The 18,305-nt window shown below is 41.8% G+C and overlaps 1 protein-coding gene across 1 annotated transcript; it reads right to left on the bottom strand.

Annotated features, from left to right (window-relative positions):
- Positions 1-13,227: 13,227 nt before the first annotated feature.
- LOC147437031 (uncharacterized) lies at positions 13,228-13,506 on the bottom strand. The gene has a single exon (XM_086485821.1). It carries the CDS (start codon positions 13,504-13,506, stop codon positions 13,228-13,230), a length of 279 nt encoding a protein of 92 aa, XP_086341947.1.
- Positions 13,507-18,305: the final 4,799 nt, after the last annotated feature.

Genomic DNA, 18,305 nt, shown 5'->3' with positions numbered 1-18,305 from the left:
CTCCTTCACCTTCGTCCTCTTCGGACAAAAGCTATGGCTATTCTCCTAGAGAATACAAGAGGGGAGGACATCGCAAATCTTACCTTGCACAGCGAAGGTCTCAAAAGCTCACGAAGTTCAAAGAGAGAGGAAAGAGTATCTCTTTTCTCACCTATGATGGAACCTTTGGTGCCACCAACAAAGTATTGGCCTTCATCCAATAGTTTTTGGTGGCCTTTGGAGACGAGGGCTTCACAGAGTCCTCCAAGCTATTCCAAGTAGCTATGCACTTCCAGAAATCTTCTAGTCAATGGTGGGCTAGCCTTCATGGAAATGGTGAAGCCCCAAAGACATGAAAACCTCTACAAGTTTCCATCATGAAGCAATTCCTTGCAAGCGATGCAAAGGAAAAAGTGTTTATCAAATGCGGAGTTTGAAGCTTCTCTCCCATGAGTCTATCCACAAATACATGGACAAGTTTTGGGATTTACATCTCAAGGCTATTGTCTTTCAAAAGATAGACTTTTCTGAGAAAAAACAACAATTCTGTGCAGGATTACTTAAAGAGATGGACAAGTACGTCAACTCTCAACGGCCTAGCTCTATCACTAAAGTAATCCACCACATTATGGTTGCTTTGCGCATCAATTTCCAACAAGGGGCTAGAAGGCATGTCAAGCCCATGGAAAGCAACGAAAAAAGTGATGAAAAGGGAAAAACCAATGCCCAAAATTCTTCTCGAGGCAATTTTAATAACAACAACAACAACAATCGGTCCAAGGAGAAGGGTGTTTACAAAGGTAAAAATAAACTCTCTATTGAAGATCTTGAAGCTTTTTGCAAAGACCAAAAATGTTTTAAGTGTGGGGAGCAAGGACATGGCTATCGTTCCTGCCCCAAAAGAAATGCCCACAATGAGACTCCTAGAGATTCCACTATCGAAGCTCCAAAAGAGGATGCTCATTGGATCACCTCTGCTTGGGGAAAGGTAAGGGAGCATGATGCCTTCATCTTGTTTGACTCTGGCTCTACTCACAACTTCATATCAATGGAGTTGGCCACCAAGCTGGGCATTCAAGCTTTTGAGATGGGAGATACTGTAATGGCTAACACAGCTTTCAAAGGACAACAAGCCTCTGTTATTCCCTTAATTGGGAAATTGAGGCTTCATGTCCAAAGCTACGTCGACAAAGAAGACTTTTTCATCTCTCCACTCCAACATGAGGATGTTATCCTAGGGGCACCATGGTTCAACCGCATGGCTGCCAACATGAAGTTTCAAATGATGTCATAAGGTAAAAAGGGATCCTCTGCCCGCTAAGAAACATTGACTAATGACTAAGGATTTATCTCTTCTACCTCATAGTTGAGAATGACAATGATTTTAAGAGAAAGGTAATGTCATAAAATCTAATATCTAACCAACCCAAATGATTTTTACATTTTAAATTGATCATTTAATTTGGGAGAATAGATGGGAACAAGGGTTAGAATATAGACATGTGCTTAGGGTCTATCTCAACACGGGGCCAATGGTAAAGGGGTCCAAATGAGACATGATATGTCAAAGAGCAAGGTTAGCTAATGGAGCTTAAAGACCTTAGGGTTAGCTTCACTAAATACCTCTAATGGTTAGTGTTAAAAGTCCTTTGACCTTAGGTAAAAGCTAGGGCTGTGCTTGAGGTGGAAACACGTCCCAAGCTTGAGGTGCTTGTCGTGCTTGCTGACTAAGGTGCTTGAGGTGCTTAATGACTAAGGTCCTAAGGTGCTCCATGACTAAGGTGCTTGAGGGGGTAAGGTGTTCCACAAAGTCAAATGCATATCCCTACACAAGGGGGGGCAAGCCCTCATTGTAGCGGCTAGAGAGAGAACACACACACCCTCACACAAGGAAAGCTTGGTACAAAGAAAGCAAATAGGACACTTATCAAGCTCCTCTTCATGTTGCCCTCATAGTGTGCCTCAAGCCTATTGGTTGCCCTCCCAAGGGGTCCATTGATAATTTAGTTAATTCAATTAATTGTCTATGCATTTATCAAGTCCTCTCTCTCATAGGGGAAAGGTGGACACTTGTCCCAAGGCTACCCTTGTTGCTTGATATGCATTAAGCATGTGATTGGCCAAGCTTGAGGAGGTCCAATCAAATGCAAGATAGTGCTAGAAGAGAGGGTCGACCAAGGCAAGGAGGGGGCTAGTTTGGGGGGTATACTCTCCCACATATGCACACACTCTCATTGTGTGAGGTGAAAAGTGCAAGAGCTCCATCTCCTTCTCCAAGCTAGTAGAGAAGTTGAGAGCCTACACCAACACTCTTGGCTATTGAATGCAAATCCAACCAAGAGCCATGCTTCAATGCTTAAGCTTTCCATATTCTCCATCTTCATCACTATGCTATTATGTATGCTAGCAAGAAGAGTGATGATAAGTGAGGAACTATTTCTTTCTCCTATGAATGTTTCTTCGTCCTCTTCCCTACCCTCATTCCCCACTAGCTCTCTCCACCTTTGAAGGTGTTTGAGGCCTTGGGATTGAGGCTAGGGATGGTAAATTCTTTTCACAAAGTCTATGCTATGCTCATGATGCATGAAGCTTTCCATATTCATTGCATCACCTAGGTCACAAGGAACACAAAGATTTCCTATTGGAGGGGGACCGGCTCCACATAAATCTGGTCCTCAATTGTTGTCAAGTTATCTAAACTCTATCTCTTGCAAAATTATTGTTCGTGCCAGCTTAATTAATTATTATGGTTAAGTTGCTACCACTAAATAAGTTCACCCTCTATGTTCTCAAATTAGTCTCATAAAAATGCTCTCTTTACTTATCTTAATTCCGCTATTCTCAAAGTTAATAGGCTATTTCCACATTGCCTTTCTTCCAAGCACAATCGATTCAAGTGACCCATCAACTTCCAATCAAGCTACACATCAAACTCCTACTATGGCTGACTAGGGAAAAGGTTTCAAGGCTGTGAAGCCTATCACAAAGGAAGAAAATTTTACTATATCTTATCAACCCATTGGAAAATATGTATACAAGGATGAGGAGAAATCTTTTTTGAGACAAGGTGGGGCATGTTCAACTATCATTGTTAACAAGCATGAGTTACAACTCACCTCTGCATTGATTGCCACTATGTTCAAGCTACCCCATAATAAAAACCCTACAAAAGTGAGAATTTTCCTGAAAGAGATTGTAGAGATGAAGCATACACATTTGTTGCAAAGACCATTATTTTGAAAATAGCCCAAATTATGTGTCTAAGAAAGTATTCAATATGTTTTTGGAAAGAGCAAAGGGTGAAGCCTACCCTAGTGATTTGAGTACTGTACTATATCAAAGTGTGGTAGCATAAACAAGAAAAATAAGCCTAGTATGCTTAGTAGTTTGCATGCTAGAAAACATTGAAGGTCACACTAGGGTTGAAACCCTATAACTGACAATAAAAGAAGAATGGGAAGGTCCATTTGAGCTAGCCATAAAGAAGTAGCACTACTACAATCACCAGTCAAGTGATCATTTAGCACCTCCAAGTAGGTCAAGATGCTGACAATGTGTGAGATGAAGAAGAAGATAAAGATGATAAGGAAGAATAGGATGAAGAGTACAAGAAGATGAAGATGATAGAGAGGATGAAAGCTTAAAGTCAGACCTAAATTCATTCCCCAAGAAGGACATTGATGATGATGATAATGATACTCTTGATCAAAGAAGGGAAATTGGTCATGCTGAGAAAAACCCATAACAGCCTAAGGAGTAGCAAAGCAAACTCCAAACAACTAAGTGGACCAATTTGATCATACTCACAAGTAACAAGATAATCATAACCAAAACCAGCTAGGCTTAGCATGGATGAAGAGGGGTAAAGATGATTAAATTAAGAAGGACTTAGATACCTAGTCCAACACATTAATTTTATATCAATTTTGAATGGCCAACTAAGAAAGGAAAAGAATCTCCAAATTCAATCTTCTCTCAATGATGATGAAGCCTATTCCAATCTAGAGGGATTCAAGATGTTATATGTGAGAGCAAGGGGTATGGTAGGACATTGGAAGGCTCAGATTTATCATGATCAAATAGAATTTTAGCTACCTTCTCATCCCATGCCATACAAGTTTTGACTAGAGTTCCAGAGTATGTATTGCCCAAGGCATATACGGATGGGCAAAAGCTAGCCATAGTGAACATGGAAAGCCTAGGATTGTAGTTGTAATTCTTACTAGGAAAGTAACCCAATTACAAGTTTATGAAGGAAGTGAGGGATCAAATCAAGTCAACCCTTCAATAAATGGAAATTTCTAGAAAAAATCTATATCACAAAGTGACTACCTTGTTGGAGAAAATCACCTCAAGAAATGAAGGGAAGAGCACCAGGATCACACTAAGAGAGCAAGAACAATCCCTGATTTTGTTTTCCATCTGGTCAGAATCACAAGAAAGATAATGATGGTAGAAAATGACATAGTCATGTAGTATATCTAGACAACTCCCAACTCACTTCTATTATTGTATGCTATGAATGCAAGAGGATGAGCTACCCAGGTTGTCGTTCCTATCCTCAATTGTAGAAAAAATTTAGGTTTTTAGTTTGAGAAGGGAGCAAGAAAGCTGACTAGCTAATTTCTCTGCATCTCTAGACACCTTTTCTGTAAATCACTTGCCAACATAGTCACAAATCTCTTCTCAAAAGATGCTTAGGGCCACTTCCCACCATGGCCATTTTCTCACAAGACTCACTTAAATAGACAACATCCATGCCTCCCTTTGGATAAGAGTGAGCAATAGGATCATCAACAATCCTCATATGCATTCATGGGGGACCTCGAGGCCTGATCGTCAAAGCCCATATAAGATAGAATCACTATGTTCCTTGATAAGTTTGGAAGTCAAAGATATGAACCATGGGTTCCTATCTGAAGTCGCGGAGCGGAGCGTGGATCGACTCTCTCTCTCACACACACACACAGTGAGCTTACACAGTACAGTACGCAGAGATCTGTTAGAAGGGTTATCTCCCAAATCCTTAGTATTCACAAAGAATATGTTAGTATATACAAAGAGTTAGAGGTAAGTGAGTTAGGCGGGCGGCCGGCCATATCCGCATAAGAGGCCACTTGGGCTTTAATCCCAACAACCTCCCACTTAAAGTCCAATGTGGCACTTTAAGTAACTGTAAATCTATGAACATAAATGTACAAAGATTTACATGGCTGCCATCTATCCAATGCCCAATAACTCACGACAATGCACAAAGCCCTCTCCTGGAAGTCCCTTTGTGAGTAGATCAGCAGGATTGTCCTTGGTGTGGATCTTCAGCAGTTGTATCTGCTTGTCTTCAAGTACTTCCCTAATGAAGTGATACTTCACATCAATATGCTTAGTCTTCGAATGGAACACTGGATTCTTTGCCAATTGTATAGCACTTTGACTATCACAATATAACTCTGGCATATCTGCATTGATTCCCAAGTCTGCAACCAATCTACCAAGCCAAATAGCTTCTTTGCATGCCTCATTTGCTGCAACATACTCAGCTTCTGTAGTAGACTGCGTAACACAATCTTGTAATCGAGATCGCCATGATATGGCACCTCCAGCCAATGTAAAGACATAGCCTGATGTAGATCTCCTCTTATCCAAGTCTCCTGCATAATCTGAGTCAGTGTATCCTCTGACACTCAAATCCTGACTACCATAGCATATGCGCATACTCTTTGTATGTTTTAAGTATCTCATGATACCTTTCACTGCCTCCCAATGTTTCTTGCCGGGATTTGACATATATCTGCTAACCACTCCCACTGCAAATGCAATATCCGGACGTGTAGCAATCATTGCATACATCAAACTACCCACTGCAGACGCATATGGAATCTTATCCATTTCAGCCTTTTCTTCCTCAGACACAGGACAATCTTGTTTGCTAAGTTTCACATATGGTGGCAATGGAACACTCAATGCCTTTCCCTTCTCCATATTGAAACGTTGCAAAACCTTGTCAATATACTCTGTTTGAGATAACCAAATCAACTTCTTTGATCTGTCTCTCTCAATGCGCATACCAAGTATATGACTTGCCTCACCCATGTCTTTCATGTCAAACGATTTTGCCATCTTTGACTTCAAAGCTGAAATTTCTTCCAAGTGTTTGCCAGCAATCAACATGTCATCCACATACAAAATAAGGATCAGCCAACTGCCATCCTTAGCCTTCTTTGTATATAGACAGTGATCGAACTCACTACGTTTGTAGCCTTGAGAAAGCATAAACTGGTGGAACTTATGGTACCATGCCCTCGGTGATTGTTTTAAGCCATAAAGACTCTTTAACAACTGGCATACCAAATGTTCCATGCCTTTCTCAACAAACCCTTCTGGCTGCTGCATGTAAATTTCCACATCTAAATCACCATGCAAGAACGCTGTCTTGACATCCATTTGGTGCAACACCAAATCCAATATAGCAACCAATGCAAGAAAGCATCTCAATGTAGTCATCTTGACCACTGGAGAGAAGAATTCATCAAAGTCAATGCCTTGTTCTTGCTTAAAGCCCTTGGCAACAAGCCTTGCTTTGTACTTTGGCTGACTATCATGAGCGGTGATCTTATACCTGTAAACCCATTTACAAGGTAGAGCCTTTTTGCCCTGTGGTAATTTAACCAACTTCCATGTCTGGTTTTTATGCAGAGCTGTCATCTCTGACTGCATGGCCAACTGCCATTTTTTCGAGTCAACCACTTGTAATGCTTCCTTGTAACAAGATGGTTCTCCGCAATCTGTGAGCATGACATAATTTAGAGATGGCACATAACGATCAGGTGGTTTGGAGACATGCTCAGAACGTCTCACCACAACTGATTCTGCCTCTCTAGCCACTATAGGTTGTTCCTGAGCCTGACCATGCTGTCTTGATGTGCTAGCACTAGGTCCATCTTCCCTGAAGACAACTCTTCTTATCTCCTCTGTCTTCTCTGGCTTAGCGTGAAACTTGGCTTCATTGAAATGCACATCATTGCTACGAATAAGCTTTCTGGACTCAGGATCCCAAAGCCGGTAACCCATCTCGCCCGATTCTCCGTAGCCAAGAAATATACACTTCTTGCTCTTTGGTTCTAACTTATTTCTGAACTCCTTAGGAATATGGCTATAAGCTTCACAACCAAAGACTCTGAGATGCTTATACGAAGGTGCCTTGCCTGTCCATGGCATCTCGGCCACTGCACTCTTATCCAGAACCCTACTAGGAGACCTGTTGATCAAATGGACTGCTGTAGCCACTGCTTCCGCCCAAAATCCATCAGGCAACTCAGCATTTGACAACATGCTTCTGACCTTCTCTTGTATGGTCCTATTCATACGTTCTGCAACCCCATTCTGTGAAGGATTATATGGTGCAGTAAGTTCCCGCTTAATCCCTTTTTCTTGACAAAAGTCTTGAAAAGCTTTGGAAACGTACTCTCCACCATTGTCAGTTCTCAAGCACTTCAGCTTCTGACCACTCTGATTCTCCACCAGCTGCAAGAATGTCTTAAAGACCTTGAGCACCTCATCCTTGTGCTTCAAGAAGTAAACCCATACTTTGCGAGAATAGTCATCTATGAATGTACAAAAGTCCGCATAGGTCACTGTGTACAAGAGCTAACCGTTCGTCCCTACGATTCCTCTTTGATCTGTGCGGTTCCTGTGTTTGCTTACCATAAACACAATGCTCACAAAACTCGAAATCTTGAAATGAAAAGCCAGGCAAATAACCATAATGAGAAAGTATTTCCATTCCTCTTTTTGACATATGTCCCAACCTACGATGCCACAGTGACACACTTGGCTGCTCAATCACATTAATTACATGGTTTTTAACCTCTGAAACATGTAAAGTGTACAGAGTTCCTGACTTGCTGCCATGTGCTACAGTCATCGAACCTTTGGAGATCTTCCAAGCGCTGTTCCCAAAAACTGTCACATAACCTGCATCATCCAACTTCCCTGTACTAATCAAGCTCTTTCGGATTGCTGGAACATGTCTGACATTCTTGAGCCATAAAGAAGAGCCATTCTGAAACTTCAACTGCACATCTCCCACTCCAAGTATGTCACAAACCTGCTCATTGCCAAGTCTGACATAGTCTTTAGTAGCCACATATGATGTAAACCACTCTTTGTGCGGAGAAACATGTAAAGATGCCCCTGAGTCGATAATCCAATCACTCATAGCATGTCCATCCTCTGCAGTCAAGAAAACAGAATCAAGATTGCTTGTAAGGAAGATGTCACCAGCTGCTATACCAGAATCACTGTCTGAACCAGATCCTGTGACATTCACCTCTTCAATCTTCACTGAACTCTTCTTTTCATCTTGCTCAAAACTCTTTGTTTTGCCTTTTTCTTGTTTCCACTTCGTACAGTCTCGCTTCATGTGACCCTTCTTGCCACAATGGTAGCATTCTATGTCATCCTTTGACTTCGAATCACGAGACTTACTTCGGTTTTGTGCCTTCTTACCCTTCTTCTCTTTAAACTGTTGTCTCCCTCGAACGACCAAAGCGCTATTGCCTTTGCCTTTGTCAATGTTCTTCCTGTTCACTTCCTCTGTGAGCAAGCTGCCTTCTACATTGGCACTTGTAAGACCTTCTGGCGCGACAGAATTACTTAACGCTGTACGAAAAGTATTCCAACTGTCTGGCAAAGTGATTAAGAGAAACATAGCCTTCACTGAATCTGGAAAGACTATCTCCTGTGCTGTTAACTGGCTGAAAATTGAGTGAAATTCATTCAGATGATTTGACATGCCTGTCCCTTCCTTCATCTTCAAATCCACCAATTTCTTGAGCCAGTAAATCTGAGAAGCAGCACTTTGTTTCTCGTACATATCACATAGCTTTTGCCATACGCCATACGCTGTAGTCTCTTCTGCTACGTTGAAGTAAACATTTTCTGCCAGTGTCAGCATGATTGTGGAACAAGCTAACTCGTCAAGCTCTTCCCAATCATCTTGAGCCATAAATTCTGGTCTCTCCCCTTTGAGCTTCAGTGGCTTCACTTGTTTTTTCTGCACCAAAACCTGCCAAATCTGCTTCTTCCAGAATGGAAAGTTTGTGCCATCCAGCTTCTTTATGTTGTAAAGAGTCTCACTGTGAGAAGATGCCATATCTGCCAAACTGTTTACTCCTGAGAAAAATCCGGCAGAGTTTCCCCTGTAAACTGGCCTCTGTACACAGTAAACAAGCTATAATCAACAAGCTGAACACCTCTCCTCAGGAACTGTCAGTATTTTTGAAAATTTTTGACAGAGTCTCCCCTGTAAACTGAGCTCTGGGAACCAAAAGATAGCTCAAGAAACAATCATAAATAGCTGACCAGTGACAAATCTAAAAAATCCCTGTAATATGCTGTCCTGTAAGCATACACTGTCTCCTCTCTGGGCGATGACAGAACCTGTATCTGTCTCAAGACTGAACCTTGATCAATGCCTCAACGGCCTGACGCATAAGATGCAATCCAGTGTCTACACAAAGTCATACATCCTAAGGGATAAAAGTCGCCGAAGAGGATGCGTGTAGAGGGGAACTCCAGCAACCTAATCCACCTCACACTGGGTAACCCAGCCCCCAGTGCTTGGCTTCAAAAAACCTCACACACGACCCTCTCAGATGGCTCAGCAAACTGCCCAGAACTAGCATACATCCTATAATAGACCAATCACTGTCCTATGACCGCTGCGGCGGTCTGTCTGCTAGCGTGACTCACAACTAGGCGACCCACAATCACAGTACATCAATCTGCAATACATGCCAGTGGTGTCAAGCCGTCGTATGGCCACACCTCCCCTGGAACCTGGCAAGCACAAGAAGTAGCAATGCAGACTGCAATATATATATCTGATGATATATATGTGTACCTGGTCTATAGATGATGCTCTGAAGACGAATAAGTGATGTATGTCGATGTCGATATTGATGTCGACCACCTCCTGCTTGCCAATCTACACAAGACGGATTTCTTTGCGGCTGAAATCTATCTTCTGCTGTAGTGCTCAGAACGAAATTCTGAGGGCATAAACGGCTTCGAAAGGGGGGTAAAACCCCAGGTCACCTGATGGAAACGCTCCCGGAACGCCGAGTGTGAATTTTCGAACTCCGGATCCAGAATCTGCCGGAAAAGTGCGCGCGCGCGCGATTGCGCAAATCCGCACTGAACCAAGGCTCTGATACCAATTGAAGTCGCGGAGCGGAGCGTGGATCGACTCTCTCTCTCACACACACACAGTGAGCTTACACAGTACAGTACGCAGAGATCTGTTAGAAGGGTTATCTCCCAAATCCTTAGTATTCACAAAGAATATGTTAGTATATACAAAGAGTTAGAGGTAAGTGAGTTAGGCGGGCGGCCGGCCATATCCGCATAAGAGGCCACTTGGGCTTTAATCTCAACACTATCTATATGATTCACCAATTGCACCATTTTCTACCATAAATGCAACCCGAAGGTATGTGCATATTTTACAAAGTTATTGCATAGCTAACTTGACTTCAATAGTGGTAGTTGTCTATTCTATGTATAATGAGCATGTTAACAAGATAACATACATAAAACATTATCAACACAATTGGCATGAACATACCAATGCTTTGTGGGTCGCTTGGGATAATGTGCTTCATATTGGCTGCTGCCCGACAATCCCTACAAGTGCCAAGTGCCTTCATTGCTCAACACGTATGGAGTGATGGCGACATGTTTGACCACTCCTAGACTTTTAGCTAGCAACAGTTGCAAGTAGCTCTCATAATCGGCTCGTTGCATGAATTCCACACCATTTAATTGTAGCTCATCTCCGGCCCACTAGGTTTCACCCGTGGTAGACAGTTTCTTCAGGATGAGTTGTACGGGAAGAGAAGGAGTTGCACAATTTTTCTTTCCAAGCTCAAAGCACTCGTGTGGCCAGGTGTTTCTCCTTCCTTGCGGGTCATGTGATTTAGGATTGGCCTAGCCCTCCTTTTCCCTTGGCACAAGCAGCCCTTTTGGGCCACTTAGGAGCAGAAACAACACTTCTATCTTCAGATTCCTTGGGGAAGAGAGGCTTTACTAACCTCTTTCCTTGCTTAATATGGATAATTTCTTTGCGGTGGACGTCGACGTGGAGGATTTACGCTTCTCCTTTAATTTCGTTGATGGCACTCATTGATAGAGTGTGGTGGGTGACAGCAATGAGAGCGGCCTGCTACCCTCCCTCTGGTGGCTCTTGATTTACGGTTAGAATGAGAGCTACGCGATGGAGAACTTACTTCCTCCATGTTGACGACGGTGTATTCCGATAGGAGCACTTCAATGAAGGCTATTAGTGCTCCTTCAATTTCTTCCTCCTTCTTTAATTGGAGAATTCCCACAGCCACTCATCCATGGTCAACGACTGCATCGTTCTCAGCATTGTAAACTGAAGAGTTCCGAGAAGTTCTCCTCAGTGGGGACACCAAATGACAAGCGCAAGCACAAAACGGACCTCAAAGGCCTCTACGTCAGGTGCACGTCAAACTCGTCTTGGGGAGTAAATAGGGGGCACCACCTAGCTTTGAGTGGATAGCAGTGATTCAAATAACACTAACATAGCACACCGCAAAGAGAGAGAGAGAGAGAGAGAGAGAGAGAGAGAGAGAGAGAGATGGAGACGTAGACGTAGATGATGAAAACCCCTTGGGATGTGAGGGCAAACTTGATTCAAGGTGGTATTTACAAAAACCTTCATTTTAGCGAGATGGAGACCATCGTGATAGAGAGAGAGAGAGAGAGAGAGAAAGAGAGAGAGAGAGAGAGAGAGAGAGAGAGAGAGAGAGAGAGCCTATAGTGTATTCTCTAGGGAAAATTTCATGTGTGTGGAGATCCTACTCTTGTGCGTAGTGACCCTTGGAGTCAGTGTGTGTGCAGGGCTTCCCTCTCAAGTGCTACCCCCTAATAGTGACCTCTCAATGCTCTTTTATAGGTGCAGGCTGCATTAGTTTAACATAAACTGATTAGGTTTAGGGCCTTAAGCTAGAGAGAAAAGTAGGAAGTCGGGTCCCAGATGGCTAATTGGTGCTTTGTTTTGGGAGGAATTAGAAAATGTGGGCCTTTGTGACAATCACCTGGAGAGAGGTGGAATATACAAATGATTTTACAAGGTTTGGCTTGAAAACTGGCAAAAGGATTACCCTACAGATGTTTACTGAAGAAGTGTGTCGTGGACAAGATGTCGGCAAATCGCACGCTTTACTAGTGCATCGATGTATCACATTTGTCAACTTCCGTACTGGTTGGGGCATGCCTTCAGCATCTTTCTTTAAATCATTGTCACCATCGCATGATTTTTGGTCCGTTTGTCGATGCATCATTGTCCGTTTTGTTGTTTTTTCTACTCCCGTGCATGTTGTGTGTGTGCGTTGTTGGTGCGTATGGTGTATGTGCACATGCATGTAGTGTATGTATGTGGGTGTATATGTACGTGCTCGTGAGTGTGTGTGCATGTGTATGGAGAGAGAGAGAGAGAGAGAGAGAGAGAGAGAGAGAGAGAGAGAGAGAGAGATTATTTTACATAGAACGAGAGATGGAGAGAGAGTGAGAGATGGAGGGAGAGCTGAGGTCGAGAGAGAGAGAGAGAGAGAGAGAGAGAGAGAGAGAGAGAGAGAGAGAGAGAGTAGGTAAGTGTGTGTGTGTGCTGTATGGAGAGAGAGAGAGAGAGAGAGAGAGAGAGAGAGAGATTATACACAACGAGAGAGAGAGAGAGAGGACCTATGTGTGTGTGTGTGTATGGAAAGAGAGAGAGAGAGAGAGCACTAGGAAGGGAATGGGGTATAGGAGGGCCTCTTTATTTGGAAATTTAAAGAAATATTTAAAAATTAATCAAGCTTTGACCAAGGGCTAGAATGGTGGGGTAGATAACCTACACATGCCTTTATAAAAATACTTTTTCTTGTTTTCTTGGAGAATATATGCAGATTTTACTAGATCTGGTTGGAGTTTCTCTCCCCCCAAAAGCACCTTTTCAATTTTCAAATATTAAAAGTTTTCCTCTCTTGTCCCTCTTTGTCTTCTCTCTCGTCTTGTTTCTCCCCCTCCAAAAGTTTCCCAAGCTCTCTTTCTCTCCCCTCAGCTGCTGCTAAAAAAGTACAGATCTACAATCTTTATCCCGACTCTCTCTCTCTAAAACGCCCTGAAATCTCTCTCTCCTTCTCTTCTCATGTTAGGGCATCTTTTTGTAAAGTAGCCTACCACACATCATTCTACCTCTGTAACATCTCCTTCTAGATTTGCAACCTCTTCCTCCATAGCTACAACATCTCCTTCTAAACCTACAATCTCTTCCTCCATAGCTATAGCATCTCCTTGTAAACTTGCAAACTCTTTCTCCATAGCTACAACATCTCCTTCTAGATCTACAACCTCTTTCTCCATAGCTCTAACATTTCCTTCCAGATTTGCTACCTCTTTCTCCATAGCTCCAACAGCTTCTCTTCTAGATTTGTAACCTTGTTCTCCATAGATCCAACATCTCATTCTAGATCTGTAACTTCTATCTCCATAGCTCCAACTTCTAGGTTCCCGGTACACTTTCGCTCTCTTCCCAAGCTTGCATCTCTCTTTCGAGTTCCATAACCTCTTTCTTGACGTGCAACATCAACTTTCCTAGTATAGCTCCCTATCTCTTTTCAAAATCCTTTTCATAGTTGCTGCAACATCTCCTTTACTGTGTGTACGTGTGTGTGTGTGTGTGTGTGTGTGTGTGTGTGTGTGTGTGTGTGTGTGTGTGTGAACTATGCACTATGCAAGTAATTTAGCAAGAGTGTACTTGCTCATAACTACCAGAAAAGGATTACAATCTGCGTTGCATTTATTCGATCAAATAATGTAATTTATATCGAATAACTCGTCACTATTTGCGTATTATCGTAAAATACGTGGTATTATCGGCGAATAATTTATAATTTATCAACCAATAAGCTATCGATCGATACTATATTGATTGATACGCTAGATTTATATAAAAAAATGCCCTTCGTTGTTTGATATGTTTTCGATGGATTTCGATTTTGCAGCTTTCTAGTTGTCTACAGCTCACACCCTCTACCTCATACTCTCGAGTAGGTCAGTTTCGCATACTGGTAAGCATCTTTTCTCTTCAGATTTGTGTTTTTATCAAAAATAATTTAAGTTTTACTTTCATGTGATTATATCATTGTATGTGTCTCTCATACACCTTCGGGCCCTCTTAGTCACATAACATTTTAAAATTTAGGATATAGAAATTACTATGGCTTGTCTGATTTTATATCTTACTTCCATAGTAATCTAAAAAAATTTAGAAAACATTGACTCTTGTTCTGATATGCTTTGCAGCACTCTTACTTGAGTCAATGTTTTAGGAATTTAGATAACACCGTACATTGTTTTGATATGCTTGTCAGCACTCATACTTTGTACAGTGTTTTAGGAGACCATTAGATAGCATGTGCATTTGTTTCATATGTCTCACGACACTTTTACTTTGTACGATGCTTTAGCTAAAATAAGCTCCAATGAAATGTGAGCTTACAAAAAACATACTTCTTCCTGCATCTGAGCCTTGGTTCTTACAACGAAAGAAGATACTCCTAGACACGATCGGTGTGAATAAATTTTTTATCTAGTGAGTCTTTAAGCTATACACTTTTCAATATACGTAGTCATGGACCACATGATTCGTAGATCTACATTGTAGATCATAATGAGAAAAGTGTAATCTTTAAACTACTCCCCGCGTCACGATCTTCGGTTCTTACAACAAGAGGAGTTTCTCTCAGACATGATTTGTGAAAAAAAAACAATTATCTGATTAGCTATTGATTTTTATAGGGTAATCGTTCTCGGCGTCTGGATCGAATGTTTATCCTTTGCTCTTACAACGGGAATAAAAGCCCTGCGTCTGGTGCTTAGGACTTGCTTAGATCCTACAATAAGAAGGTTACACACATGACACCATATTTTACATTAATCTTTGTAAATTATAAAATAATGTGTATTTGTATGACTTCGTCACATTCCTATTGATAATGTCTCATACATGCGAGGTTTTTGATTCGAAAAATCATAACATATTTCTTTATGATATGAAAAATCATAATTAACATCATGCATAATTGTGTGCATGTTCTTGTGTATATTAATCATAAATTACATTCATGCAGACCTGTGGTTTAGGGTTTAGGGTGATTGCCCAATGGTTGTGTTGTAAAGAATAACTAGAATGTGTTGTATTACATGTCACATATACTGATGAGAAGTTTTGATTGTTTATTTTTTTGTTTTAGCTTCTACGCACATCATGGGTACTACAAGCAAGATAACAAGAGTTGAACGCAAATATGTCAAAGAATTTGTATGCAGTCATCTTTATCGATTACGAAGTGATCGCCTCCAGGAAGTCTTGCAAGAGTCCTCATACAAATCATTTTTGGATGGGTTATGTAGTGCTACATATACAGCACTAGTTGCAAAATTTTGTGGTGCTTCAGGTGGGATTAAGGTCCTTACAGGTGGTCAGTTGTGGGCCACGACGTGAGTCGAATCATAGGGCAAGTTTGCAGAGTTGCAAAAACCCTTGACAAGCAAATTAAAGGGAAGTCTAGCTTCATGGACCGCATGAAGTAAGTAGAGGTCCTCTACAAAAGCATGAAGCAATAGGGAAAGAGACAAAGGATCGAAGAAGAGCCCAAGGATGTACCCAAAGTGCCTGCCGCTTCGGAAGTACCAATATCTAGCAATGATTCAATGCCGCCCAACATGGCAAGTTTACACCCATGCAACCTCGCCATCATGCGCATGGCTTGCATTGAATTTCCACAAATGGAAAGAATTGGAGAAGGTAGATACGGCATGGTCACGAAGGTGAATGTCAACCATGAAACCTTCACAGATGAATTTTACACTGGCAAGCTAATCAAGGGTGATGGCGAGAAGAGTTTCAATGACCCCAGCGCTGCATGAGGCCACAATTATGAATATCACTCATAGTGGAATCATTGGTGCTCTGGGATTGGCAAGACACACCACACGAGCGCCCACCCTCATCTTCAAGATGTGGAATGGTGGAAACCTTGACCACTGGCTAGAGAGACTCCAAAAGGAGGGGAAGAATGTGGCCATGAGCAAGGGTTTCAGAGACACCGAGGGGACCGTTGAAGGCATCAAGAATAATGTATGGTCTATCATTAATGGATTGCTCCAAACCTTCATCTTTTTGCACGCGAATAACATCACTCACAATGATGTTCATGGGAGTAATATCTTGCTGCATTTTGGATGGGCTAGAGTATATGTAGGCATGTGTGATTAGGGTAGTGCAACCTTGTTCCCCATAGAGAACACATTTTCAAAGTTTCCAGATATTCTCCTATCAACAAGGGAAGCTTGGAGCAAGAGATATTGGTGGGTGGCTCCCGAATGTATATTGAAAAATCCTCCAGTCTTCACACGCAGCCAAGATATCTACTCCCTTTGTAAATACATTCAAGAACTCCTTAAATATTTACCTAAGGATGATGAACCTAATTATATCGCTTTCCTCAGATGCTTTTAGGAAGTCCTACGCACTTGTGTATCTACCAATACCACCCAGCGCAAGTCCTCACATGATCTCCTCAGCATGTTACAAGGCATTAAGCATGTTGGTCGCACACTCCTAGATAGTGCAAGGTTGAGGCCATCCAATGATTGAAATTTGAAATCATGCTTTGTAATTTGAAAACGTGTCTATACTTTACAATGATACAGTTTTGTCTTGTCTCATGTCCATTGATTTGAAATTTCATGCCATTTTATTACATTGTTGTTGTCAAATTGATGAGAGAGATGTGAATTTTAAAATTATGTGAATGTTAACATTGATTGTACCACTGATTGTCATTTTTTAATCAATGTGTATCTATTTTCTCGATCTAATTCTTTATTGTCGTGTGATTTGACAGGAAATGGCAGCCCCATACGCTCCTCCCAATGTTGACGGTGAGCTCAATCATAAGGAGTCTCAACGCATCCTCAAAGAGGAGAGCATGCGTTACGGGGCTCAAGACCTCTCCTCATTCTTTGTTGAGGTCGCGGAGCCCGAAGGTTTGGAGGGCGAACCAATGAAATTGGAAGACGTACGCAAGTGTTGTCCCTCTTTTTTTGTGAAACATGTATTGTTCAAGAGGTCAGCTCGTGCCAAGGCAACGGCACCATTGAAAATCTCAGATTTGCAACACAAAGGGCTCGCACGTGTGTTGCTCCTACGCTTCATCCAAAAGGAGCGTAGTCTACCACAATAATCAAGTTGCCATGTACTTCATCCAGCAAGTCTTTGTGCAAGATATAATGAAGAAGCGCGTCCTTTGGGTAGACCTTCCTTCAACGTTGGTATCGGACTTGGAAGAGCTAAAGAAAGGGCACAAGTGCGTCGTTGGGAGGCAGATCCACCTGCATGAAAGAGGCCAATTGTGCTCCTACCAGATGAGCATGAACAAATTGTTAATATTGTGTCTCAAGGGGCTACACTAGCCAGCCAAGGAGAGAGCATTTTCTCTCTACAAGAGAAGTTGGCAACCAAAGAAGAAGTTGTTTTAAAGAGAAAACTTGCCAAATACGAAGCGCAATACGGTCCTCTCTCTCCCTAGCCTGAGGAGGCAGGACTAAGTCACGAGGCAGACATTCAAGAAACGGTGGATATACTTGAGGCAATATTGAACGCAAATCTTGAAGAAGCAGTGGATATCACAATTTATTAAAGACATTGTAGATTGTAGTTGAAAATTTTAATGGCACTTTTTTCCGTCCTTTTTTGAGACGCATTATATTCTCTCTATGTTTATGGCAATGAATTTGTTTTGGAGTTGCTAATTGATGACTTTGTTGAGAGTCAAGCAATGTCTTTTTATTTGATTGCCAAGCAATGTCCTCAACACTTATGTTTATGCAACTTGTCTTCAATTTCTTTGTTGCTACTAAATCAAAAAAGTCAGATATATAGCTCAATAGGGAGCTACAGTGAGAAAAAGTGAGATACATTATCATGAAAAGATGTTTACATTTCGCCATCTATCACATTGAAGGTCCTTGGTTAGCTCGCATGCCTTCTTGATCTAAACTCACTTCTTCTATGTTGACAGATGGCGCACCTGTCATACCCTTCTATCTCTTAGGAAGAGGTCCTACCTGTTTGCATTTCTTTACATACCCTGCAAAATGGACCCATATGTCGTTAGGTGGTGCTCCACATTCTTTCACATTGGGATTAGTTCCGAATAAATGTTATTTGATGTGAGTTGCATTGCGTGGCACGTTAT

The sequence above is a fragment of the Adiantum capillus-veneris genome, chromosome 17 (genome assembly GCF_014529385.1).
Source record: "Adiantum capillus-veneris isolate H3 chromosome 17, ASM1452938v2, whole genome shotgun sequence".
Lineage (NCBI taxonomy): Eukaryota > Viridiplantae > Streptophyta > Polypodiopsida > Polypodiales > Pteridaceae > Adiantum > Adiantum capillus-veneris.
This window is presented reverse-complemented; position numbering and strand designations above follow the sequence as displayed.

What these genes read in the sequence shown, in the direction of transcription:
- LOC147437031 (XM_086485821.1), bottom strand. Translation starts at nt 13,506, where the DNA reads ATGAGATGTTGGATCTATGGAGAACAAGGTTACAAATCTAGAAGAGAA.